At 39.7% G+C, this 27100-nt stretch overlaps 1 protein-coding gene across 1 annotated transcript in view; it reads left to right on the top strand.

Annotated features, from left to right (window-relative positions):
- The first annotated feature begins 226 nt into the window (after window positions 1-226).
- Window positions 227-27100, top strand: part of ADAMTS20 (ADAM metallopeptidase with thrombospondin type 1 motif 20) — a 181902-nt gene continuing 155028 nt past the window's right edge. The window contains exons 1-3 of the mRNA XM_028123173.1: window positions 227-317; window positions 861-1222; window positions 12818-12980. Coding sequence (XP_027978974.1) covers window positions 227-317; window positions 861-1222; window positions 12818-12980 — 616 coding nt within the window. The remainder of the gene's footprint in view (window positions 318-860; window positions 1223-12817; window positions 12981-27100) is intronic.

Genomic DNA, 27100 nt, shown 5'->3' with positions numbered 1-27100 from the left:
GCTGCAGTGCGATGAAGCAGCGGCTCAGGGAGCGGAGGCTGGTGGTGTGGCGAGACGGTCCGGCCCGGGGCCGGGACTGCTGCTCCGGAGGCTGCTGAGACGCCTCGGCGGTCGGCGCAGAGCACGGCGGGCGAGAGGGAGGAGAGGCTGCGGAGCGCGGGGAAGCCGGGCAGGGCGGCCGGCGGCTCGGGTTGGCCTCCCGGGTTGGGATCCCCCGGGTGGAACCATGCGGGTGGCCAAGTGGCTGACGGGGCTGCTCTACCAGCTCTCGCTCTTCATCACCAGGTCTTGGGAAATTCACTTCCACCCCAGGCAAGGTAAGGTCACTGCGGGACGTCTCCACCAGCGAGGTGGGGGCGAGGGGCCCGAGTGGGACAGGCGGACGGTGTGGGGAGGGTGACTCAGCCCCGTTGTGGGGATCCTGGTCCTGCAGGGGCTCGCGGGACTCCGGGATCAGCCAGCCCCAAGCATCCCGAGAGGTTGCGGCTGCGCCGGGTTTCGAGGAATCGCGCGCGCTGGGACCGGTCTCGCTCCTGGGACCACGCGGTGGGGGCGCGTGGGGAGAGAGAGGCGCGTGCGCCAGTACGGCACCAGTTGGCGGCAAAGAGGGATGGGTTGTTCGGGGCCATGAGTGTCAGGGTCTTTGCTTGGAGAGGTTGGAGCAAGTCGGGGGTGTGGGAAAGCAGAGCACGTGTGTGTGTGTGTGCGTGCGCGCGCTCTCGCCAGCTTGTGTGCATTTGTCGTGCCCCCGGTTGTATTGGGACCTGGGGCGTTTGGTTGAAGTTTGGGCTCGTGGAGTTGGAAACGCGTGTGTGTGTGTGTGTGGGGGGCGCTCAGTGGCCATATTTCTGTGGTTGTAGAAGCCCTGGTAAGGACGCTGGTCTCCTACGAAGTGGTGACCCCCGCGCGGGTCAATGAGTTTGGCGAAGTGTTCCCCCAGAGCCACCACTTCAGCCGGAGGAAGCGCAGCTCGGAGGCGCTGGAGCCCACGCCATTCAGGACCCACTACCGAATCAGCGCCTACGGGCAGCTCTTCCAGCTGAACCTGAGCGCGGACGCGGCCTTTTTGGCCGCGGGCTACACCGAGGTGCACCTGGGAGCCGCGGCGCGCAGGGCGGAGGAGCGCAGCGTGGTGCCTCCAGATCTCCGCCACTGCTTCTATCGAGGCCAGGTCAATGCTCGCGAGGATCACACAGCGGTCTTCAGCCTCTGTGGAGGACTGGTAAGTGCCCTCGGGCCCCTCCGGCGTTTTTCTTGGGATCCAGTTAAGGGCTGTGTTAATGGAGTTGGTCAGTTGGGTTTTTCCAAGTTGATGGTTGGTGACCCTAGAGGTCAGAGGAGGTTATCAGAGGGATTAGCACCTAGATGAACTCAGGCCGGAGGCCACTCTTTCTTGCAATGGCGGGGGGTGGGTGAGGGTGGGTTGGATGATGGGTAGTCTCTACCTGCTGCAAAACTGACCCCTCTGTGCAAAGCTGGGGAGACTCCTGAAAATGTCAGATCTTGAGGGAGTGAGTCAGGGAGTGGCTCTATGGGGCCTGTGCCACACGTGAAATGTCTTTTCATTCGGGAGGGCAGTTGACTTCGCTGACACACCAACTCCTGACCACTTAAGCACTCCCCTGAATTAAATCTCCTTGAATTTAGAAGGAAATGAATATATATAAAATGAAAATCTCAAAAGGAAAAGTTGGCTTTCTTGATAGTATGGGGATGTCCATAGAGGCTGAATCTGCCGGTGTTCAAAATGCAGTACATTTGGCAGTATCGATAAAGCCCTAGTGCTAGCAAGTAAGAAATGATCATTAGAGTGACAGGAGTAAAAAATGGAGATTTTGTGTAGAGGAAGAAAAAAACTTTATTGTGGAGAGAGGAAATGAAATAAAATAGTGGGTTCTTTGTGTTTTGTTCTTCTCCCTTGAAGGCAGAGGTTCTAACCTTTTTTTCTCTCCTTAGCCATAAACTTCTTTAGTCCCGGGAAACTTAGGACGTTTTCTCAACGTACTTTAAATGTGTAAAATGTTAATTGGCCTCCATTTTAGTACTAACAGTAATCAAAATGTTACAAATACTACAACTTATGGTTTCATAATACTCTTCATTAATGCATTAAGTGATCTATTGGGGAGGGGTCTATTTACTGTGGTAGTGATAATGAGTATAAACTCTCCAGATAGCTACATCAACTCTGATACAAAGGTATCTTATTGATAACAAAGTTACAATGTCTGTGGCTTTACCTACAATAATAATTAAAGGAAATGTTAAGTATCAGAAGTTAGTGAAAATAGGTCTAACACTTTCCCATCTAAATTTATGAAACCCCAGGTTTTAATAGTTTTGTTAAAATAGATACTTCATTAACTCCCGATTAAAGACTGTTCAAGAAGAAACAACTAGGAATTTGGTTACTGGATTCTAGCATTCAAATGCAATGCTTCCTCTCAGGTTAATTGATGTAGGATGTCTTCCTGGGTGTGAGTTTTGGTCATTACTAAGTAAATTTCGAGGGTCTCCTTGCTCTTTTTTCATGCTACTTTGAGCTACAGTTACATGGAATGCCTTGAACAATTTCCTTCTTTTCTGCTGTGTTAAATGTAGAAAGCTTGCAACACCAAAATGGCAGAAACACTATTTACACAGCCGCCTATATATCAAAGGAAAGAAAAATATTCTTTTCTAGAACCTTTCAGAATGGTTAGCTCGTCTGGAAAATTCTAGATTTACTACCACAATTTGTCATGGTTAATGTTTTCTTGATTTAGTATTTCGCGGCATGGAAAAACATTCCAGATGGGAAGCATTATTAGTGATGTTTCTGCTCATGTTGATTCATAATGCTGGTGTAGTTCAAATTATTATTCAGTATCCCCTTTTTGAAATCAAGAAACAGTTGGAAATGTTTTTAGGTCTTGACTGGAGTTCATCCTCACCCATTACTGTGCCAGTTTGGATATAGTTGTCTAAGTTATACATTATTAATCTGACGCATGTATGCACTTTGCTTTTGAAAGATTTATTGCCCTTATCACACTTAACATTTTAAAAACTTATTTTATACCTATGTGTTTTAATTTCTTTGTAAGGCTGCATTGAGGACATCAGTCATAGTAGAGATAGAATTAGCTATAGATACATAATAGATATTAGCTATGTATTTATGACTGTGTACCTTCTTTCTACCGAATAAATCATTAACTTCCTTTAGAATAATGGTGTCCTCAAATAGCTGAACCCTTGGTAGGTCCTACAGTCCATTTGTCATTATATGCAATTCTTCTTAGTCTTTAGATTTGGATAAAATTGTACCGACAACCTGGACCAGCTGGATTGTTTGCAGATCAACCTTGATACAATGCCTATGAAGTTACTACTGTTAATCTTCTGGCCCTTCTCCTTCTTGCTTCCGGACTGATATTTGACTTTGTGTATGTGACTGTGATCTAGCTTTGACCTCTGTCAGTGCATTAAACATTAAGATTGAAGTTTACTGAAGGATTGTTAGAGCCAGACTTAAAATTTAGAGTTCTTTTCTAGTTTCTTTTTTTGCTCTAAGTTTGCTTTTAATTATAAATGAATATTGTATTTTCCTGAATATATTGAAATGAGCATGTGATTTCCTTTTTTTTTTTTTTTAAAGATCTTATTTATTTATTTGACAGAGACATGGCGAGAGAGGGAACACAAGCAGGGGGAGTGGGAGAGGGAGAAGCAGGCTTCCCGTGGAGCAGGGAGCCCGATGCGGGGCTCGATCCCAGGACCCCGGGATCATGACCTGAGCCGAAGGCAGACGCTTAACGACTGAGCCACCCAGGCGCCCCGTGATTTCCTTTTTTTTTTTTTCCTGTTGTGTATTATCCCCTACATTGCTAGATTCAAGCATACATTGACTACTGATGAACACTGACCCCATAGCAGGCCATATTGTTTGTCCTGAGGTCATTGTTTGGGAGGAAGGTCGAGAGCTGATCCTTCAGTTCCTCTAGCTGAATTCTAGGCCTGAGAACTTGTGGCCTCCTTCACTCAGTGAGGCTCCTGGACGTCCCTCCTGGGCTCTCACTGGTGCTGCCTCTCCCTGCGAGGTCTGGCTGCAGCACTTACCTGATCTGTCTGGCGGCTGCGCTGTGCAGCCCTTATCAGTCACTTTGCTTCTGCTGCTGTGCCTTCACCACACAAGGTGGCTTAGTGATGCTGTTGGTAAACTTCCAGAGCCCTCTACGGGTCTGAAACCCTCCATGGCATTTGAAAGTCAAGGGGGACTTAGTTCTTCCCTTTACCAAATTCTGCCACAGCTCTAACTTTGTGGGGGTGTATATGGGGGGGAATCCCTTTCAGAGGGTCCCTTCCCTGAATCCCAGTTAGCATGCTGAAGCATTTCTCTTGGCAGTTTCCTTAAACTAACATGTCTTCTGTCTCTAGGATCTTAATCCTCGGTGGAGAAGTTGGCCCATGTACATCTTGTCATGATTCTTATGTCTCCCGTCCCCCTTTTCTTCCGGGAATCCATGAAGTTCCCCTTTCGAATCTTGTTTAGCTGGTCAGTTCCCCTCCCATCTTCCTACTTCAGGTAGCATCTACCCTCTCTTTGGTGGCTACTGAGGAATGTATTTTAGAGGAAGGGAATGAAAACCAAAATGCTTTCAAAATATCTATGTGCAACCATTAAAAAAAAAAAATTGACACATGAATTCCATTTAGTGGAATGCTAGTGTTGCTTTAACCCTCAACATGCAGACTTTAATTTCTATATAGTTATTTCTTTTTTCCATTCTTAGAAGTCTTGGTATTTTCATATTTCACTAAATCACCGAACCATGACTAGTACTTTTAAGTGTTTTGGGCCAAGAACCAGAAGGGTCTGCCAGAAGTTTTGTTTCATGTGTGTATAACTTCTGCTTTTCTGTTTAATTTCTCGTAAGTATAACATAATTCAAACAAGTCTAAACAGATTTATTCATTTGTAAAATCTATAGTAGATATGAAAATGGAACTGAATCCCAAAGTTACCTGTAAGTCATAATGGCTAATCAAACTCTTTTTAGTCCACTGATAAACTGTCACAGAACATATAGTTATCAGGTCTTAATACCTCTCTATTCAACTTTAAGCTTCGTTTTCATGGTCCTATTCTCGATCTTCTCATAATGTTAGCACTATTGCCAAAGTAGAGGTCAGCATTTTAATGAGCTGAATTTTGGGTGCATATTGTCAGGATGGCATGTATAAATTATACAGAGGCTTTTCCCAACAACCTCTGTGCCTACTAAGCCTCTTCTCATGTTACCCATTGGGTTCCCTTCTTCCAAAGGCCCTCAGGGACTAACCCGACTGCCTAGACTGTTAACTTCACTATTTCTTGGTGGGATTTGAAGCAATGCAGTTTTTTTGGTTGAAAGAAACCATTTCCAGATGTCATAAAACCAGACATTGCATCTGGCTTCTACAGTGTTCTCTCTTCTGCAGTAACTTGCAGTGGCGCTGTGTACTTTTTTGAAGTTTCTCCTAACCATTCTGCAGCATGTCAGGCACTAATGCTCTGATTATTGAGTTGCTTTAGTGACTTCTTGTTCAGTTTCCATAAGGTTATTTCCTATCTGTGTCTTTACTGGTTTTTGTCTATTCTGGGAAAATTTTCTGAACTTCCTATTTGCCCACAACTAACACAGCCCCAGATCATTACATATGCCATTCTGTATTCATAATTTTTTGTGGAAAAAATTCATGAGGACCTCTTAGTTATTCACATACTCCATCAAGTACTCCCATACAAGGGAGAATTTCTTATGCCTCTTAAAATTCTAGTCTTTGTCTAGGTCTCCAAGAAGCAGATGACAAGATGGGATTGTGTGTGCAAGCATTTTATTTAGGAGAAGTGCCCACGTCAGAGAAAATAGAGTGGTGAAATTTGAAACAGGGAGGATGAGACTGTTGGGGAGAGGCATCCAAGGCTGCTGGGGAGTCTAAGCAAGGTTCAGCAAAGCTTGCCCTGAGCCAAATTGGGCTGGGAGAAGAATCTCCAGCCTAAGGATGAGTGTACCTTTAGTATTGTCACACTCCATTACTAAATGGGAGTAGCACTTGAGAGAGAGATGGCTGGGCTGCGAACAATGATGGATTTTAAACCCCAGTAGCTGGGGCTCCTAGCCAATTATGCTTAGCATTCTCAGGGCCACAATATACTGACACCAGGCACACAAACATTTGTAGTCTGTTTGATGCTGTTGAGAGGAATGTGGAAAGTGCTCTGTGAACTTTGAGGAAGGAGTAAGGGCATTGAGACCTGTGCTGGAAATAGGACTCTCAACTGGACTTTCAGGGATGACTCCATTTGGATATGGAAAGTCAAGGGTTGCTTTTGGCCCTGTGCAGCTGGAAAAGCAGGTGGATTGGGAGGGAAGGGTAAGGCAGACCTCACCTCAAGGCTTGGACTCACTGTGAAAGAGTGAGGCTGGAGCTGGGATTGTGGGTTGGTTTCATGTGGTAGGAGGGGCCTCCCCTAATGCAGTACTGTGAAGGGTATGGGGGAGGCAGAGTCACTGAAAGGACCACTCTTATAGTGTACCATGGGTAGGGAAGAGGAGCCCCTTGAAATAAAGTGGTTGTAGCAGCGAAGGGGAAGAGTGGTTGCCTATAGAAGGTATGCTACTGTAGACCAGAGGTTCTCAACTGGGGGCAGTTTTGTCCCTTGGGATTCTTGGTGATGGTTTGGAGACCATTTGGGCAGTTACAGTTGGGGGTGTGTATAGTGGATGCTCCTAGCCTCTCCTGGCTAGAGGACAGGGATGTTGCTAAACTTACCCCAATGCGTAGAACAGTCTCCTACACAAATAACTCTAAATGTCAGTGCTGGAGTTGAACAGCCTTGCAGAAGACACATTAGAATTTTGGACCCTAAAAGGAGATCAAAATGATTTTTGGCTTGCTTAAATGACTGCATGATCCTGTGACCATTAACCACAAAAGATAATGACAGAACAGGTGGCAAGTAAGAGCTAATTCTAGAAACACGTGTTTGGTTCCAGAATAGGTTTATATATTATTCACGATACTTTGAGTTTATATTTACTTTGTCTAGAATATCCTTTCTCTTAAACTCTTAATCCTTCAGATCAGTTTTAAGCCTTTCCTTTTCCCTGATCTTCTCTAGACAGAACTGACCAGACCTGCCTTTGTTCCACTACTGGACGACTCCTTATACACCATATATTGAATTGTGGTTGTTCACACTTCTACTTTATTTATAGATTTTAAGTGCGGAGATGATTGTAACACCCAATACAGAACATAAAAATGCTCGATACATACATGGATGGATGAGCTAAAGCAGCTTTTAATGTGCTAAGTAATTAGGCTAGTTCTTTACATCAGTCATGCAATGCAAGAAAATTATTTTAGCAATTTTAGTTGAAATACTTGAACATACATTAAAAAATTGTGCATAGGTTAAGTCTTAGGTATCTAAGTGGTGTCATTCTTATGGGGTTATATCGTACCTTGTTACCTGAGGCTTTATTGTTTTGCTCATACTTCCTGTTTTCTATAAAATATACTTAAGCTGTTCAATTCATACTACTATTCAGGGGAAGAAAGGTTCTTTTTTCAACAAATACTTAGAAAGCATTCATTATATACTAACCACTGTTAGATACTGGTGGTACAATAATGTCATTATAAGAGCATTCAAATATTCATGAGCTACATGAATGCTTTATTACCACAGTAATAGCATGAAACCATTTTGGCTCTTGTCTACCTTAGTCCAAAAGTGACACACTACTTCTATTTACATTCTACTGATGCCTGGCTCTACTCAGATGCAAAGGGCTAAAAAATGAGGGGCAAGTAATAGGACCAGGAGCAAGAGAGAATAGATACTGTTGATCACCACCAGTCTTTACCACAGGCTGTCCTTTTATTCACCCACTGTCCTTTTGTTCTCTTCCTACACATCACAGTCATCTTGTCTACAAGGAGACAGCCTCACAGAGGCACTGTCTTTATCCCCAGCCCTATATACAGCATGACTGCAGCCCTAATCTTCAACTTCCTCTGGAAAGAAGAGGCACCTATTAGTAACTGATTTATAGCCATCTTGGACTTCTTCTGCAGAGGGGCTGTGGAGATCTATGGCAAGAGAGTTCCTTGATTCCCTTCCTTGGTTCCTCTTTCTGGGAAGTCCAGTCACCAAGGCCTCCGTTCTGCTCTCTGCGAGGGTCTCCATGGCTACATCTAAGCTTCTGGGAGGAGGCTGTCAGGCGGTGGGAGTGGGGACAGTTTTCAGGAATGCTGAGGTAATTGAGGGTCTATGGATTATGTTACAACTAAAGCAGTCAAGGCTTCTTTAGTCTAGGCCCATGGTTTCTTTGACAACTTAATACCTCAAAACCTTAGTTGACTTCTGATGGCAGATCAAGTTTTGGTAATTGCTTCAAGTTAGTTTTCTGTGACAGTTGCCAAAGTCTAAAAGGCATTTATGTTAAATCTGAATGTTAACAATATCTCCTACTGAAAAGCAAAGTATCGTATTCTCACCTCACCAATAAGCTCAGTAGAAGTCCAGCTGTGCTCAAGTAGAACAAAACCACTTCATGGTTTTGGTAACTTTAGGGAAACTTTGGTATATGGTAAACTTTACGGAAAAATACAGTGGGAGATAAGAAAATAAAGAATATTTGCCTAAATAATTGAAAAGTACATATGTTAATTATAAATCGTAAGAAACTAGAAAAAAGGCTATAAATATGACATGGTCTGGCAGGTGTATGGCATGTGTCCTTCTAGATTTTACATATTTTCAAGGAAACTTGACAATATTTCAACAATTGATCATGAAGATATTTCCATTATACACCTACAAAACAGTTCTGAATGATTTCTTACAAGTTCTTAATTGTTGTAATTTTGGGTTTTATGTATCCAGATATTTCAGTAAGAAGTCAGGAGAGACTGTCCTGAGAACCACTCCCTAGATCCCCAAGAATGTTGACCATTCTTTTCACTTTTAGTGAGTTCCTGTAACTTCAAAAACACCTCTGTGCCTACAAGAAAGAGAAATATTACAGAATTTATTCCTTGTTATTGATGTTGCTGGGACATTACTTGCATCAGACTCCCTTGGCTACCTAAGGCTTAGGTGGATGAGTTCAGAGTCCTTTTCTTGATGCTTATGAGCAAGGATTGGCGAGAGTGTTCTCTTTTTTGGGGGAAGTATATGTAGCGCATTTTTTCTTTATTGCCCCTTCTCACTTTTATGCTGGAGATCTGGAGTTCTCCCATGGAAAGGGGAGTACGGAATGCCGCTAGAGGAAAGAAAGACTCCTCTTCTTGAAAACCTTAGAATTTTCTACTTCAGGCTTGTGGAACCAACTAGATTTTCTTCATGTTGTTGATTCATTCAATGTGTGCTTATGTATAATATGCTATTTCCTAGGCTTCATCAGTGGTGTTATAATGAACTGTTTGGGAGAAAAAACCTTATGCATCAAACGGAGGATCCCAAAGCAAAAATGAATCTGAGTTCATCTTCACGATCTTTCATTACATAAGAGTTGCAGTCTGCCTAGGGGAAAAAGGGTGGCTGTAACATTTGTGTTTTTAGTGGAGAATTTTTCATCCCATTTCAAAATCATTGACGTTTTAACACCTTGCCTTTCTCAGGAAATTAGGTAGATTTATTTCTATTTTGTTCTACAAGTCATGGAATTGAGAGTCCGATATGAAGTGACTTGCCCAAGTTTCTGTAAGTGCAAACACAGGACTCCTATTCAGGCTCCTATTATAAATAGCATTAAACTGATTCTCATTATATGACTTATGAATAACTACCACCATGAAGACTGAAAAACTTAATTGCTGGTGATTCACCCCTGAAATTAAAATCTAATTTTATTAATTGTTGAGAGCAATTTGTTACTAAAATTCTCCGTGGAGGCTCTAATTGCCTTACTCAATCAGACATTATTTTTGAATGTTCTGTAGTTGCCAATACTAATGTGATAACTGTAAACAATTTGGGAAAAGCATCCAAATGATTTATATATTCTACTTGTTTTTACTCTTTAATGAAATCTGAGTACATTATTGGTTGTGGCTATAGTACATGTGTTATGAAGTAACATTTTGGAAAAACAATTACATATATGAAAATACTCTAAAAATAAAAATTTTGACCTATGAGAATAAATTGGAACCAGTTGTATATATAATCACTTACTGCCTTTCAGTACAGCTTGGCAAATAGATCATTGCTCCAATAACTGGGAAACCATTGCCCAAGTGAAAACTAGTTTTGCTGCTTTTAATAGTCCTTAAAAGAAAGTGGAATTTGATTGGCATTTCTCATGAATCAAATTGCAGTGGCCCTCTGCAGATAGGCAGGTTGCTAAAAATACGGCATGATCTAAATATAATTCTATGAACCACCTGTTTTAAGTCCTCCAATTTCTTACCAGGTTCCTTTCCAAGTTGAAAAAAAATGCATCCTTAAGAGCCTTTAGGCAAAGCTCTAATACTTTTACTTGAACAGAAAGTCCTCTGCAACAGGGTGGATTATAGAAAAAATGATAGAAGTAACATAAGTTCTTCATGGATAAACACAGAGGAGCCACTTTGAAGACAGATTATTCTTGAAGTATTCTAAAACATAAGGTTCTTGTTGAAGAAAAGCCTTTGGCTTATAAAGGCCATCTTCTAGCACAACGTAAAAGGAGGTTCTGATAGACTCTGGATAGAGCTGTTCTCACGTCCATGTGGGAATTCAAGTTTGACCCCTGTGTAGTCTTATTGGAATGTTAGGATAGAAATATAGAAATTAGATCTTAATCCAAAAAGAGTATAAAAATTTCCAAGGTAGATCTTCAGTATAGCTTGGGAAAAGTAGTTTTGCATTCAAAGTAGTTTTGTAGATGCATTTAGGTATGTAATAAGCCACCTCATGTCTGTTGGTATCTTTTACCAAGATACAATCACATTTCCCTTCTTCAGCATGCTTTTTTAAAAAGGCAGAAAGCAATTTTTCCATGGGTTCAAAAATAGTGTCTTTGTTACTTATAAGCATACTTGAAATTATTTTTTTCTGGGAAGCTACAGGGAGGTGGAATTTTGTTATATATTGAAAATAAGTGATTTGTAGTTAGAGTTGGAAAACAGGAACTGGTAGAATTAGATATGCTAGAGCATAGGCCTCTAGAAGAGTATCCAAGAAATAATGGGAGGTCTTCTTATACCCTAGATGGAATGCTTATTCTTTGTAACCACAGGATATTCCACTGTATGGCTATACCATTCTTTATGTAAATAGACATGGTCAGTGGTCTTTGAATTGGGTCTGTTTGCAGTTTTAACATTTCTGGAGTCATTTTGATAAATCCTATTTTACCAGAAAATGATCATAAATTCTCCCTCACTGTCTATTTTTTTGCTTTCCTCAGGCATTGGCATCTTGTAATCTTTCTCTTCCAATTGTCATACCATTGCTATCACTATAAATCCAGTTTTGTTACCTCTATTCAAGGTTCCAGCCTTTATCTTAGAACTGCTAGCATTTTTTTTTTTTTGCCACCATCTATAACATACAATATGTATAGGCAAAAGCTCTACTCTTATGGAACCTGATTTTAGTAGTATCGGACAAAAATGAGGTAGTGATAAGTGCTTTGAAGAATAATGAAACTGGGTAAAAAGGATAGATCTAGGAGGTGGGGTGATGAATGTCGAACAGAAACCAGTGGGGGGAAGTGCTTGAGGCAGAAGTTTAAGCGCAAAGGTCCTGAGGTAAGCATTTTCTTGTCGTATGTGAGGAATATCAGAGGCACCAGGAGCTCTAGAATGAGCTAAGGTGGAAATGGGAGAAGTCACAATTGTTGGTCACCTGTGTGTTTGGAGGGACACTGGGGGAAGGGTGGGCACATCAGGACATTGTAGACTATGATAAGGACTTTGGATTTTACTGAATGACTTACTCATGTTTGTTTGAGTGACATGATCTAGACTTGAGAAATTACTGTGACTCCTCCATAGAGACTAGACTAGGGGTTGTTGGTTTATAGAGGAAACAATGTGAGGTTAGATCATGGATGTGGTAGTAAAAATTGGCAGAAGTGGTTGGATTTCAGTTATGCCTCAAAGGTTGAACCATCAGGATTTGCAGATGAATTGAACGTGGGATGTTAGCGTGGGCACAAGAGCCCATCCTTGATTTCTCTAAGAACTTCTGGCCTGAACCATTGGAATAATACTGTTGCCATTTACTGACATAGGGACCATTGAAGAAAGGGCAGGTTTGGGCTGAAAATCAAGAGTTTGGCTTTGGACATGTTCAGGTTGAGAATGCTACTAGTTATGTAAGTGGAGATGTTGAAAGACAAGTTAGATAGTGGATTCTGGAATTCAGAAGGTAGATCTTTGTGAAAACTCTTCAGTGGCTCCGCATTGCTTACAAATTCTAAATTGCTAGCATCACCTTTAAGATCTCTTATCTGACCCCAGACAACCCTTAAGTCTTGTCTCTCGCTCACTGCCTTATATAGACCAAGCCAAACAGGCTTTCTTATTATTAGAATGTTTGATGTTGTTACCTATGCCATTGTTTATACCTGGAATGCCGGTCATCTCAATTCTGCCTATTAGAACACTGCCCAGTCTTCATGACTCCATACATAAGAGCATGAAGGGAACCACAGAAAGGAAATGTTCTAGTCAGTGGATGACACTTAGTGAACAGACTTCTGGAGGTCCTGCTTCTGTGTGTGCTCACTTTAACCTGTGGCACTGCATGCTTTCCCTTAGCAACCAAGTTAATTATTTTCTTTGTTTTCAGATGGGAACATTTAAAGCGCATGATGGTGAATATTTCTTAGAACCTATAATGAAGGCAGATGGGAGTGAACATGAAGATGATCATAACAAGCCACATCTTATATACAGACAGGAATTAAAGAGCAACTATTTTCTGCAATCTCACAAGCCTTGTGAAGTTTCAGGTAAACTATGAAGTAAAACTTTTTTGGTAAAATTATACTATTTAAGTATTTCTCTAGGTTATAATTGACATATCTTCCTTAAATATGGAAGTATATTTTAAACAAATTTTCTTGGCCCATAAGGACCCATTAGAAATTAGTGGCTGTGGGCAATTTTGTAAATTAAATTCAGATCCAAAAAAGTATTCAGTATGGGATTTGTAGCAAATAATCATAAACTTCTTACTTCAATCAGTTAGTCACACTAGTATGCTTTTTCTTAGCAAAATTTTAGATAATTGAGCAAGCTAAGTAACAATAACCCGTTGCTCAATTTTGTACCGTTTCAACTTTATATGTAAAAGAAACCCTTTTATAGTTGTCTCACTCTTGCTCAGCATGGTTTTTGAGGTTTATGTTGGTGTGTGTGGAAGTTCATTCTTCATTGCTATGCAGTATTGAGTACATTACAGTTCATCTATCCATTTTCCTATTGATCAGCTTTTGGGTTATTTGCAGTTTGTCATTATTATAGACAATGCTTCTGTGAATTTTCTCGTCCTCATCTGCTGTGTTTGAGATTCTCCCAAGTATACACATAGATAGTAGAGAATTCCACATTGTTATGTAAAATGGTTTTTGAGTTTATACTTACACGAGCATGACGTATATTTTTGATTTTTTTCCTACAAAATTCAGACTAAAGATTTATAATGGATTAGAAGGTAGGAATCCTAGGTATCTATAAAGTATAAATCTGTTGGTAGTAAAATATTTGTGCATTGAAGTCCTAGTAAGAGTTGTGTCCATATATGTACATGAATCTTCATATCCTTGTCATTCTCTGAAGAATGGAGAAAGGCACCTGCAGTTATCATCAAAGTACAAAATCTAGACAAAGGAGTGGGATTAGAAAGGATTTATTTGAGATTGTAGGTGTCCATAAACTATAGTTCCAAACACTGCAATGCCATCTGTTTTGGGATATAATGATATGTAGGCCTTTGAAGGTTTTCTCTGGGAATGCACTTCTTAACCTTTGCTATTATAAGAGTGCCATTTTGGAGTGGTTCTCACTGTGTGTAAGGCCGTGTTTTAAATCTATTGACATAATAGATGCCTTTCTTATGCTTTTAATATGAGCATAAGGGTTTCATTTTTATGGCTTCAAAGAAAACACAAATGGGTACAGCTTCACAATAGAATTCTACAGAAGGCAGCTTATGCTTGTTCTGATCGACCATTCAGGAGCAGCTTGTTTAATGAATTGTTTAGCTTCTTAAGAAAACCACCAAGTAGACACTCTGAATGCATAAATGTTTCACATAATGATATGCAGGGTTTTGCATTCACACTCAGTGTTCATTATCAGAAAGAGAATGGTACAAGAAAAGCCAGAGTCTTTTGTTTAAAACATTTTTTATACTAAAGATTTATTATAAAAAACACACAAAAATAGAAAGTTATGGAATTGTTTTTTTTAACCACAATGTACTTTTCCACAACATTTAATTACTAAAACATTGAAGGCAGTATCCATTCTTTTCAATTCTTAAAGTACCTCCATTTTAAAGTATAATTAACATACATATCTTTAATCACAAAGCAATCAATTAATGGCCTAAATAATTAGCTGCTAATCATCATTTTGTTCGTAAAAATGGAGAGTTGTGAATGTAATTAGTAAAATGTTGTCAAAGGCTTTTTCTTCCCCAATTCACACACTATTCAGAAATACTTGCAGGATCTTATATTCTATAGGTGAACATTCATGAGAACCTCTTCAGATAGGTTGGCTTAAAGATTTAGCATATGAACCAAAAAGGTTAAGTGGAAAAGGAAAAGTTATTTTTTCCATATGTCTGTTGATTGTCTTAATTCATTATTGCCCTAAAATGGTGCAATTCATAGCAGTTTCAGCCTTGATGAATTAGGTTGTTTTCAGCATCAGATTTCACCATGTGCCTTGAGGCCATACCAATTATATTTGGTAGCCAAACCTAGCTATTGTGGATACCAGGCTCCCAGGTAGACCTCAGACATTGTCTAAGTAAAATTGAGTAGAAATGGCAAAACACACAGAAAATCCACAAGGTGAGCAAACAACCCCTGCACCCCCCACAACACTACCACCATCTACCCTAACAAAACTAAGACCTCAGAATGCGGAAGCTCTGAAAAGGTTGACAGGAATGAAAAATCTTCTGGATTTTAAGTGTAGTTCTATTGCTTGTCCTCCAAGGCGGAGCAGAAAGAAACACAGAGAAACTGTGTTTCTCAGACCCAGTAAGCCCTGCTCCCTTTCTTCCACTGCCACTCTGTCCCTCTCATCTCCGTGTCATGGGGTTAGGAGCTTAAAACATTTGTTCTATTAAATAGGACTTGACATGAGTGAAAATGAAATGTCCTTCAGTGGGTTTTAGATGATGTTGGCCAGCTTTAAAGTTTCTGTGCTTTTCCTAGTTTTTTTCTAAATTTATTCTTTCTTAGTCTTTGAGTCCCTAATATGTGCAAAGGATTGTACTGGGTAAGACTTGAGTGATTCTCTTCATTCAGGTTCTCAAAGCCCAGTGGGCGTAAAAGAACACAAGAACAGAAATCACAAAACAACCAAGGCAGCCCTGTGTTAGGAGCAATATTGTATGCAGCTCAAGGGGCTGAGAACAACTGCTCTGGGTTTTTACCAAGGAGATGATATTTAAACCACTTAATCTCCATCGAGAAGGCTTTCAAAGCATTTTCTAAGCAAAATAAAAAGGGTGGTCTTGGAGGGGGACTTGCATTAAAAGTACCCAGGATTTGTTTTGATCAAGTATGGTAAAGTGACAGACATGGAGATAACTGCCTTTGAAAGCATTTACTTAAAATTTGCAAGCGAAGGGGACATGCCCCATGACAAGCCACGTGAGGAAGCATCTGGGTTGGTCAGGAGGCAGAAAGGAGTGTGGGGAAAGCATTAGGCAAAAGGGTTTTTTACTACAGTGGTGGGAAGTTGTTCGGTGGGGAGGGCCTCCGTTCGGCAGAAAGTAAAACCGATATTGGGGTTTGTAGTTGGAGGATTTTTTAATGATTTTAGTGTGCCTGTGAAGACAAGTGTGCTGGTAGACATAAGCATTGCATGGTCTGGTCCCGTGGTTGAAGGTCAAATCAGAAATTATTTAATCCATACACATTAGAACAGGTCTACAGAGTAGCGGGGAATAGTATCGGTATGCTCAGAGTCCTGACATGTGTGGAGAAGAGCACGGGAAGTAGGGGACATGGGGCTCTGAGGGCCCACAGATGCACATCTGGAAGGACTGTAGGATTTTGTAGGCTATCCCATAAGCATCGAGGAGACAGTTTTAAAGCCGAGACATCCTATGATCTTTTAAGGTATCACTCAAATGGCAGCTTTACTTTTTAAAGATAATTTTGGATTTGAACGAGAAGAGACCGAAGGCCAAGGGACTGAATCAAAGCAGCTATGTTGTTGACAAAGGATTCAAATGTCAAGTACAATGCACATAAAAGGGTAAATTGAAGATAATTTCCTTAAAGCTTTTTTCCTCAGCTTTGAGATGGTAAAAGCTTGATTCTGTGTGTAATCTGTATGGATAATATTCCTGTGAACATGTGAGAATTCTTGTAAATTTCATTTACATGCTGATTAAATCTTTAAATGGGAAATAATCTGTATCAGTTTGGGGGAATATGGATGTCTGTAGTGTCAGCAGAGGCCATAGTTGATGTAGGAAGCTGGGAGTCAGGGAAAGAGTTCTTCTGGCTTTGAGACCTTACCTTTCTGGGTCTTAACCTAGAGTAGGTAGTAAATGGCTAATTTAATGTTTCAGTAAAGGTCAAGTTTCCAGGTTTCTAACTTCAGTATCTCACAGCTATAGGGACCAGGCAGTTATAAGACAAGAATAAAGCAAGGTGCCATTAGGACACTGAGGTATCCACCAGGACATAGGGGCATGCTTCCAGCAAAAGGTGCACAGGGAATGTGAGACCAGTATTACCAGATCTTTTGTATTTTATAATTTGAAAATCTAAGATCTTTGTGTGGGGGGTGGGGAAGAAACACAAGAGCTGCATTTGGCTGGTTAGCCACCTGTTTACAAAATCTTAACTTTCCAAGGTCTCTGACCATGGCCAATATTTTGAGCTAATACATTTGTTAATGGTGTTTTTAACAGTCAGCTCAAGCTTTTAAATACATAAATAACTACAGAGAACTCTTCTGCCCACCCTTTACTAAAACTACTCTCAAAGATCACTTATGACCTACTTGCCAAAAGTAATAATCTCACCATTTTTAGGGAATATTTCTCACTATTGATTGACTTTTTTTTTTTTTTTTAAGATTTGAGAGAGTACCTGAGTGGGGGGAGGGGCAGAGGGAGAGACTCTCAAAGCAGATTTCCCGCTGATCATGGAGCCTGTTGCGGGACTCAGTCTCACAGCCCTGAGATCATGACCTGTGCCGAAATCAAGAGTCGGATGCTCAACTGACTCAGCCATCCAGGCACCCCTGTTGATCGACTCTTAATGTAATTATCCTGCACCTTTGGCTTCTCTGACCTAATTTGCTTCCACCTTGGCTTCTTTCTTAGCATTCTTCCCATTTCTGTCCCTGTTGGTTACTGCTCTCCCATCTTCTAAGTATTTTTTTTAATTTAATTTTATTATGTTATGCTAGTCACCATACATTACATCATTAGTTTTTGATGTAGTGTTCCTGAGTCATTGTTTGCGGATAACACCCAGTGCTCCATTCAACATGTGCCCTCTTTATTTATTTATTTATTTTTAAGGTTTTATATATTTGACAGAGAGAGGCACAGCGAGAGAGGGAACACAAGCAGGGGGAGTGGGAGAGGGAGAAGCAGGCCTCCCGCGGAGCAGGGAGCCCGATGCGGGGCTCGATCCCAGGACCCTGGGATCACGACCTGAGCCGAAGGCAGACGCTTAACGACTGAGCCAGCCAGGTGCCCCAACATGTGTCCTCTTTAATAAGTGCTTTTTGTGGCCACTGTTTTAGACCATTTTTAATAGTCTGCATGATTTTTTTTTTCTACTTCCCTAATTAAAGGATACACCCTTTAAATGTTAACTCCACCTTGTTAAGATTAAATCTCAGGCCTACAGTTGTCTGCTGCTCATGTTTTGTTGGGTGTCTCAGTGGCACTTGGATCCAGTACATCTAAATCTTGAAGCCACCACTCTCCTCCACCTCCTTCTCCATCTGTACCCATCCCCACCAAAGAAGCCTTTTTTTTTTTTTTTTTTTTTTTTTTGGTGGTGGGGAGGTCCAAATTTATCTAAATCCAAACACCTGCCAAAATGGAAACTTAGCAAGTGTTACTTTTTGAAAAAATCCTATTATCTAGAGAAGTGTATTTGGATAACAAATTATCTGCCTCAGGCATTCACATCTCCCTTTTGCTTTGTTAACTTTTGTACACTTCAGAATATTTTCTTAAGTAGTTATTCTTCAGTCTTATTAGTAAGGTTCTCAAGTTAAATTTTGTCCCCAAAGAAAAATCCTAAATTGTGAAATTTGACACATTGAGCTTTTGAGATTGTGAATCCCCTGCAGTACAGCTGCCTAATGTGGATTAGAAAAGTGCTCTTCATGGTCCCCTTACTGATCCTCAAAGTAACTCTGAGCTACGATCGTTCTTACAGATGTGCTCTCTGAGGGGGAAAGCCTGGTAGTGGTGTGACTGTTGTTCCACCCACACAGGGTTCTTACTAGTGGACTTATTTTGCCAGTTGCCTGCTTTGCCTGTATAATGAAATTTACATGTAGTAGTGTATTCCAAAGAGAAGAATTGATCTGCCATATGTGATACTTATTTTGTGTTAAATCTGTGACAGTGTCCCAGAGATTTAAAGTTCTATTTTGCCCGAAATCTTATATTATCTAGTATTTCTAATGAGGCGGTAATTCCCACATCGGGTGAATTATGTGAAATGGGTAAATGAGGAAGGGAATCAATATGCTAGGAACCAGAGTCAGGTTCATTTTGAAAACCGAACATGGCAAGTAACTTGAATCCCTTACATTTTAGGTGCAGTAACAACAGTTCTTTCTAGGAAGAACTACCTGTCTGCTCTTAAGAATAAAGTTTTTCTAAATCTTTTCTTTATATAAGGATTATTTATACTATATCGTCAAACTGGAAAAATTGGGTAGAAATTCATTGTCAGTTTTGAAAGCAAGGTTTTTTCTCCTTGGTGATTTCTCTGTGCTAGCTTGAAAATGAATAGGAGAGGATTCTGAATCTTAAGGTATAAGAGAAACTATCCTAATCATAACCCTTAATTGGAGAGTAAGATCTGCCAGTGTCTTGAATATAATTGTGTCCTAGTACTTTAAATCAGTTACAATTTTGTTTCCTTCCATGGTTTGTAAAATAAGAGCTTCTCATTTGCTGCTAGTTGTAGGTTTTTGTTTTTTGTTTTTTTTACTCCTGTCACCTTATTCTGGTTCATGTAATTATCAAATCTGCTGAGGAGGGACTGAGACTATGAACCCTTTGAAATATAATGTGCATTTATTCTGTTCTACCTCCATTAAGAATTTTTCCATCTTTGCTTTAAGTTGGTGCGCTTCCTGTTTTTGAAATTCCTAGGTAAGATTTCTAGTCCCTTTGCAACTTGGTAAAGTTCCTGTGAGTTTTCACTTGACAGCAATGTAAGCCTCCACTGCTGGGATTGGATACATTTCCATTTACCCTCCTAGCACTGCTTGTTCTTCAGTGATCTACCACCTTGTATGTCCTTTGGCTTGTTTCATATTTTGTCAGTTAGTCTTTATGCAATATTCCTTAATCTTTTCCTTCCATACCATCTCAAATTTATAAAAAAAAAAACACAAAACCTTGCTTTACACTAAATAGGAGTTGATTTAAATACTTAAGATGTTCATTTATACAAATAAAAATATGATTAAAAATGTGATTAGAGTCATTCATTTTTAGGTCTTTCACTAATTGTACATTCTTAGACTCTTGCTTTGTTGAAAATTGCTATTAAATTGTTTTATAATTAGCATCTTAATTATTTTTTTGTGGCTAATGTACCTGCTTACAATTTTGTAAGATTAAGAATGTGGTCTCTGGAATCCCGAGCTATGGAGTAGCTCAATTTAGGGGCTATATTGTTCTGCATGTAATTAACACTGTCTTGCATTGTTCTTAAATTTGTTATATACCTCTGCTGTCCCACCTATTTGAAGATTGTTCCTGAAGGTAAAAGGTGGAATTTTATTCCATTTTTTTTTTTTACATTCTTCACAGCAACTAATACTGCATTATGTATATAATAACTGCTGCACAAACAGATGATGACTTGTTAGTATCAAAATAACCTTTCTGCTCAGTCAGGTGTGTAAGACAAGGTTCATTCAGAAGATGATTTGGGGCCTCATACGAAGATGTAGATCAGATGGGGAAGTCAGAGAAGGCTAACCTGAAAAAATTACTCCTTACCTGAGGCCCAAAAGCTGAGCAGGAATTGATCAGAAGAAAGGGAGAGGGCAAAAAGTATTCTAGATGGAAGCAATAGCATTGCAAATGCCTGGAGAGGAGACGGTGCTTGAACCACTTAGAGAACTAAAAGTAGTAAAGTGTGGGATACCAGGGGATGGCAAGATGATGTGATGCTGGAGAGGTAAGGAGGGGCAAGCCAATGAAGGTATCTGTAAGCCTTGTTAAGGGATTTGGGCTTTAACCAACACTAATCCAGTGAGTATTGGGAGTCCTTTCCCCCGGTAGTTCAAACTAAGGTCCTGGTATAGGGTCTGATTGTTTTTTTTTTTTTTTTTTTTTTTCTCCCCTGACCTGACTTGGCCTGGACCATTTGCTGTTATTGGTAGCAGAGCTGTAATCAGCCAGACCCACCCTGCTTGTGGGGTCAAGACAATGCAACTGGAATCATAGGCTGAGTGGCGGTGCAGGTATCCAAATTGAAACTGGGGACTGTTAGAGGAATAGATGCTGGGTAGAGAAAACGAGAATGTGCACCAACAGGTGAAGAATTGTGATTAGTATTGGGAAAATTGAGGTACTCTGAGCACTACAAAAGGGGATGCCCAAAACGTGCAAGTACAGAATGAAGGATATTCTTGGCATCAGTAGATTAATAGCTCAACTTGTGCTGAGAGGTGGAATGGATACAGGACTGAGATATTAGTAACTAACATACAGGACCAGTAACATTCTTAGTGTGCAACTGTTTCTCGGGTTTTAGGTTGATTCACTTTTCTACTGTATGCAGTAATTCTGTATATATTTTAGCAAATTGGGATTATCCACTTGGCTTTTTGGGACACACATTCCTCAATTGGAAGGCCAAGGGTAATATTCAGGTTATGATTTTCAAAATCTTATCTTGCAACAGCAAATAGAAATTTCTGAATTCTCCTTAGTATATCCTCTGCTAGGCCTGGAAGCCTCAATTCATAGCATTCAGCTGGGAAGAAAATTGATGGTGTAGGGTCAATAGTCTGCCCTTTGTCTCCCACCTCCTGGTGGGCTGGGAGAAGGAGAAGGAAAGCAGGAGCAGCACAGTGGTAAGACATGTTCAGGTTTTCCCTGTTCCACGTGTATAAGTGAAGAAAAAGGCTGCTAAGGGGAGATACTTGTTGTTCTGCATTAATAACTCTGGAGGCTGAGGCCTCAACCTTGCCCCAACATGGATTTGTTTATTCATTTGTTCCTTCATTTGTAAAATATTTATTGAGTACCTCCTCCACTGAAGCTACAAAGGTGCTGGGGCCTGTTTAATATGTCCCATAACCAGCCTGTACAAGTATGGGGAGGGAGGGAGGGTGTAGGAGATGAAGTCACAGTGGTAGTGGGAGGCTAGACTGAGTAGTTAATGGGTGGATCCAGGTTGTGGGACCTGAAAACTAAACAGATGAGGGGGGTACTTTAAGAAAAATTATGCATGTAAAATCTCGAGGATTCTTTTCAAGGCCTTGGAAAGGGATTTTGTAAGTGAAAGGCCAGAAGTTTAAACTTGCTTTTGGTTCATGGTGAATCCACCCCAACACATAGGACATTGTAAATCACAGTAAGGATTTTGGCTTTAATATTGGAAGGATTTTGAACAGAAGAGGGACATTGATCAGCCTACATTTCAAAGGGATCACACAAATTGTTAAATGGAGAAAAAGACCAGCAGAACAAGGGAAGAGCAAGGAGGGTTAGGAGGATACTGCAGTAATCATGCCGAGCAAAGATGAGGTCTTGGATTTAGATGTAGCCACATGCAGTATATGTTTTGATGGTCAAGCTGACAACCGGGGCGGGGGGAGAAGGTGAGTGTTGAGACTTAAGAGTGGTCAGATTATTCTAAGTAGTTTTTTAATTTTTGCCTGAGCAAATGGAAGGATAGAGTTTTACTGTGAATGGGGAAGGCTGTGGGAACTACAGGTTCAGAAGGAATATCAGGAGTTTTTTTGTTTTTGTTTTTGTTTTACATTTTGGGTTTGAGCTGCTAGTTAGATGTCCAGAGGGAGACAAGTCAAGTAGGCAACAGAAGATAAGTTGGAAGGTTGGTAAGGGGGTCTGGACTTGAAATAACAGGAATTAGAGTATCCTCCTATATTCTAAGGCTGTATGAATTCGCATAGGGAATAGACTAGAACACAGAAGAGAAAGTCTAAGAACTGAACTGTGGGGCATGCCAATGTTTAGCACTTGGGGAGGTGAGGATTAAACTAGGAAAATTTAAGAGAAGAGGCCAGGAAGATAGTAAGAAGACAGGAATGTGTGCCCCAAAGCCATGTGAAGACTTCTCAAAAAAGGTAGGACAGATTAATTGGCTAAATGGTAGGAATTCAAAGAATATGAAAATCTGGAACCAATTATTGAATTTTGCAAAGTAGGATGATTGGTGACCTCAAATGTGCTAATTGAAATGGGTTCAGTATTCTTGGCATGAATTAAACTTAAGTATTGTGAAGAGACTTAGATGAATTATTTTTAGGCTGCCTTTGTTGGAAACTAATCCTGTTGTGAAAACCTTCTTTAAAAAAGTCCTGTGTTTAAACTTTGGGATATAGCAATAGATAAAAAAACCTATCTGAAAATAAGAGCTCAATCTGTCAATTTTAAATTATTTTTGTCAAAAATCCCGAAATAGTGCACTTTAAAAAGAAAAAAACTATGAAAAGCAATAGTAAATAAAACTTTATTTTGTTAAAGTTAGCAGATACTTCATAGGAACTTTAAAAATGTATCACTTTTATTCAGAAATGTGTCCCTATATGTAGATTTATTTTGGACTTCTGTTGGTCAATGCATTGTGCTACTACCATACTATATTTAAAACAAACTCTAAGGTCTGAAATGTGGTAGAAGAAGCCCTTGACTTGGTCAAGGTTGTCTTGGTTATTTACCCTTTGCATTTACATATAAATTTTAGAATCAGGTTGTTGGTTTCTGCAAAAGGAAAAAATTTTTAGATTTTATTGATCAAGAGATCAGTTTGGTGAAGTGATATCTTTATAGTGTGTCTTGTAACCCATCAATATGGTATATCTTCTATTTCCCACATAATAGTTTATATATCTTTATAAAGGTGTTGTGTATCTTTTTGTTACTGAGTATTGGGTGAGATTTTTTAAGTGGTGTGATTTTTAAAATTTCATTTTTTTCTATATAAAAATACAGGCAATTTTTGTTTTTAATATTCAAACTTGATCATATATTCTGATAGCTTATCTGTTGATGCTTTTGGATTTGTACATGAACAATCATGTAGGCAGCTGTTTCTTTCCAATCTGTCTACCTTTTATTTCTTTTATTGCACTGGCAAGGATTTCTAGAATGAAGTTGACTAGACATGGCAATAGTGAAAATCCTTGCCTCATCACCAACTTTAGAAGGAAAGCTTTTGACATTTTCTAACCTGTGCAATGTCTGTGGAAGTTCCCCTACATTTCTAGCTTAAAAATTTTTATTATGAATGGGTGTTGAATTTTATCAAAACTATTTTCCTCTGCATATACCTCGATGATCATGTATTTTTCTCCTTTGTTCAGATAATTGATTTTTTAAAAAAGGTTTTTATTTTTTAGATTGTGCATGAGCCAGGGGGAGGGACAGAGGCAGTTGGAGAGGGAGAGAAACTCAAGCAGACTCCATGCTGAGCATGGAGCCCCACACAGGCTCAATCCCATGACCCTGAGATCATGACCTGAGCTGAAACTAAGAGTCAGACACTTAACCGACTCAGCCACCCAGATGCGCCCAGATAATTGATTTTCAAATGGCAAGTCCACTTTGTTTTTACCAGACTAGGTTTGGTAATTTCTTTAGAATTTTTGTATGTGTGGGGCGCCTGGGTGGCTCAGATGGTTAAGCGTCTGCCTTCGGCTCAGGTCATGATCCCAGGGTCCTGGGATCGAGTCCCGCATTGGGCTCCCTGCTCCTTAGGAGCCTGCTTCTCCCTCTGCTTCTCTCTCTCTCTCTCTCCCTCTCTCATGAATAAATAAATAAAATCTTAAAAAAAAAAATTTGTGTGTGTGTTCATGAGTCAATTTGGTTTGCAATTTTTCCCTTGCATTGAAAGCAAGAAGATGGCCTGTTGAAGGGAATGAATAAAATGATGGGTATGTGAGCCGTATAAGGATGTCATCATTTTTGTTTTGCTCGCTTAATATTATAGATCTACTGACTAAACAAGCGAAGATAACTCAATAGACTTGTGGAGAGCAAGAACTGTAAATTTTTCTATCTATAGTTTTAGATTACTAATCAACCATATAGCTCATTTTACAGTTTTCCTTTGGTCTACCAAACACAGTTTAATTGCAAATGCTTAGTAAAGTACATTTTAATCTTTGGCTCTCTACTGCTTACCCATGTGATAATTCCTCATGAAAAGGAAGTAAAGACTTTAATTATTTGCAATTAGAATCTGATTCAGTATTGCTGCCCTATTTAAAGACCTGGAGACGGGAGATTGGGCTGCTCTCGCAATGAGTACAAATCCAGGGGAAACTGCACAAGCATGGTCCATGCTCTTGGCTGGTACCAGCCTGTGTTCTACTGTTTGTGAAGATCATTACTGCTGCAGTAAGAGTTGGGCCCATTGCCAGGTCAGGCGACAGATACACTTTCATGTAGAGAATATCCAGACCTTTGGACCTACCCCCAAGAAGGCTGCTTTCTTGGGCTTTTCTTTCTTGGAAGAGAGCCAGAAAACTGAAGGGCTAAAACTCCCTCATTGTGACCTGTTAGTCTGCAGTCTACAACTTTCTTTGCATATACATAAATGTACCTAGATGTTAGATTAACATCCTGATATGAAGATTGACAAAAATATTCTTTTTAAAACGCAGTGATCGATTAAATTCTGAGATGTACCATAAAATACCTATTTGAAAATAAGAATTTAGTATTCTTATACAGTATTCAGTATCAATGACTTCAAAGTTTTTTTTTCCCATGTATCTCAAACCAAAATTAGTGGACTTAATAAAAGCTGAGAAAAGCAATATGAATAAGTTAATTCCATAATACAGATATTAAGTACTATTATGATTTCAGAGTTTTAATTTTTAACATTAGTCAGTGACTGGCTTTCATTAGACCTAAGTTTTTTAATGTTAAAATTACTTTGGAAAAATACCATTAGTGTTTTCTTCTTAAAAACTCTTAAGCAAATATCAAAGATTAGAAGAATATTTCACATGAGAATTCTACTTTCAGTCAAAAGTTATTTCAGGAATGACAGGTCTAGGTGGAATTAATTATAATGGCCAGAGTAGCATTTGACAAGAATGAGTTGAGGTAGAAGGTTAGATTACCTTTTTGATTTTTGGGAGTTATAACTTTATTATCCAAAAAAACATTCAAGACAAACTAATAGGAAATACTCATGCTGATATTTTTAACAAGTTAGTGCTAGTGTGGAAAAATAGTATTACAGCAACACTTGAATGGTGATAGAGCAAATAGAGGTTTTAATACTTACAAATGCCCACTTTAATCTAACTGCATTTTGGGAGGTATTAGAATAGTTAGTACTTAAAATGACCTCAGTGCATTTTTGGAATGATTCTACAGGCACGAGGCAGACTGTCCAATAATGTGGGAAATCTTGTAGTTCTGGAGCAACTCCTCTAAAGTTTGGACAACAGTTAAAAGGTTATGTGTTAAATCATGAGAAGTGGTGGATTGGCTGGGCAGCTCAGTCCGTTAAGGGTCTGACTTAGATTTCAGCTCAGGTCATGATCTCATGGTCATGAGGTTGAGCCCTGCATTGAGCTCCATGTTGAGTGTGGAGCCTGCTTGGGATTCTCTCTCCGCCTCTTCCTCTGCCCCAACCTGTGCACCCTCTCTCCCTTAAAAAAAAAAAAAAAAAGGAAATCATGATAAGTCAATATGGGTTAGAATTGGATTGCCATGAAGGCTCATCTGAAGGTAAGAAGATAAGATTAATAAGGTAGAATTCTGTACTATTGTCAGTTTTATTATGCTATATTCTAACTTTAGCCACACGTGCAAAAAAAAAAAAAAAAAAACGCACTAGAGATCGGTGTTCAACATGAATTCTGAATAAGTGATTTTTCTTCAAAGAATGAAATGTTACATTTATTTGCATTTTCAGATGCTATTTTCAGATAAATTTAACTCCTGAGACTTTCAAACATCCTTCAAGAAGCCATAGAGTAGGAGTTTGGAATATCATAATTGGCATGTATATAGTTGTCCCTTTAAATTCTTACACTTGTGTCAGTTGGCTAATTTATCTTAGTCTCACTTTGCTTAGAATTTCTGATAAGGGACAGGATTTGAAATTGTGGAAAAAGCACTTCATAAAATACAAAGGATTACACAGTTTTTCTATACCCTTCGAGTGTAAAGGTTGGGATGCCAAAAGCTCAAAAGAGACCACCAGTGTATGTTCCTTTCCAAGAAAGATAATCCTAAAGGTTTTGAATTTATGAATGAATGTGTACCTGTATTCAACTCCTGATCTGTGTAAGGATTCTTGATTCAGCTTGTTAGGAAAACCTGTCTTCTACATCTTTGGAGTGAACTGATGGGGTGGCTTCTTGAGAATGTAGGTGAAGAAAGGGTATTTACTCTAATGCCTGACTTGTGTGCTCTTTGTCATGTCAGCCCACATAGCAGATG

The sequence above is a fragment of the Eumetopias jubatus genome, unplaced genomic scaffold (assembly GCF_037043125.1).
Source record: "Eumetopias jubatus isolate StellerSeaLion01/CBP00866 unplaced genomic scaffold, mEumJub1_p1.0 scaffold_8, whole genome shotgun sequence".
Classification (NCBI taxonomy): Eukaryota; Metazoa; Chordata; class Mammalia; order Carnivora; family Otariidae; genus Eumetopias; species Eumetopias jubatus.
This window is presented reverse-complemented; position numbering and strand designations above follow the sequence as displayed.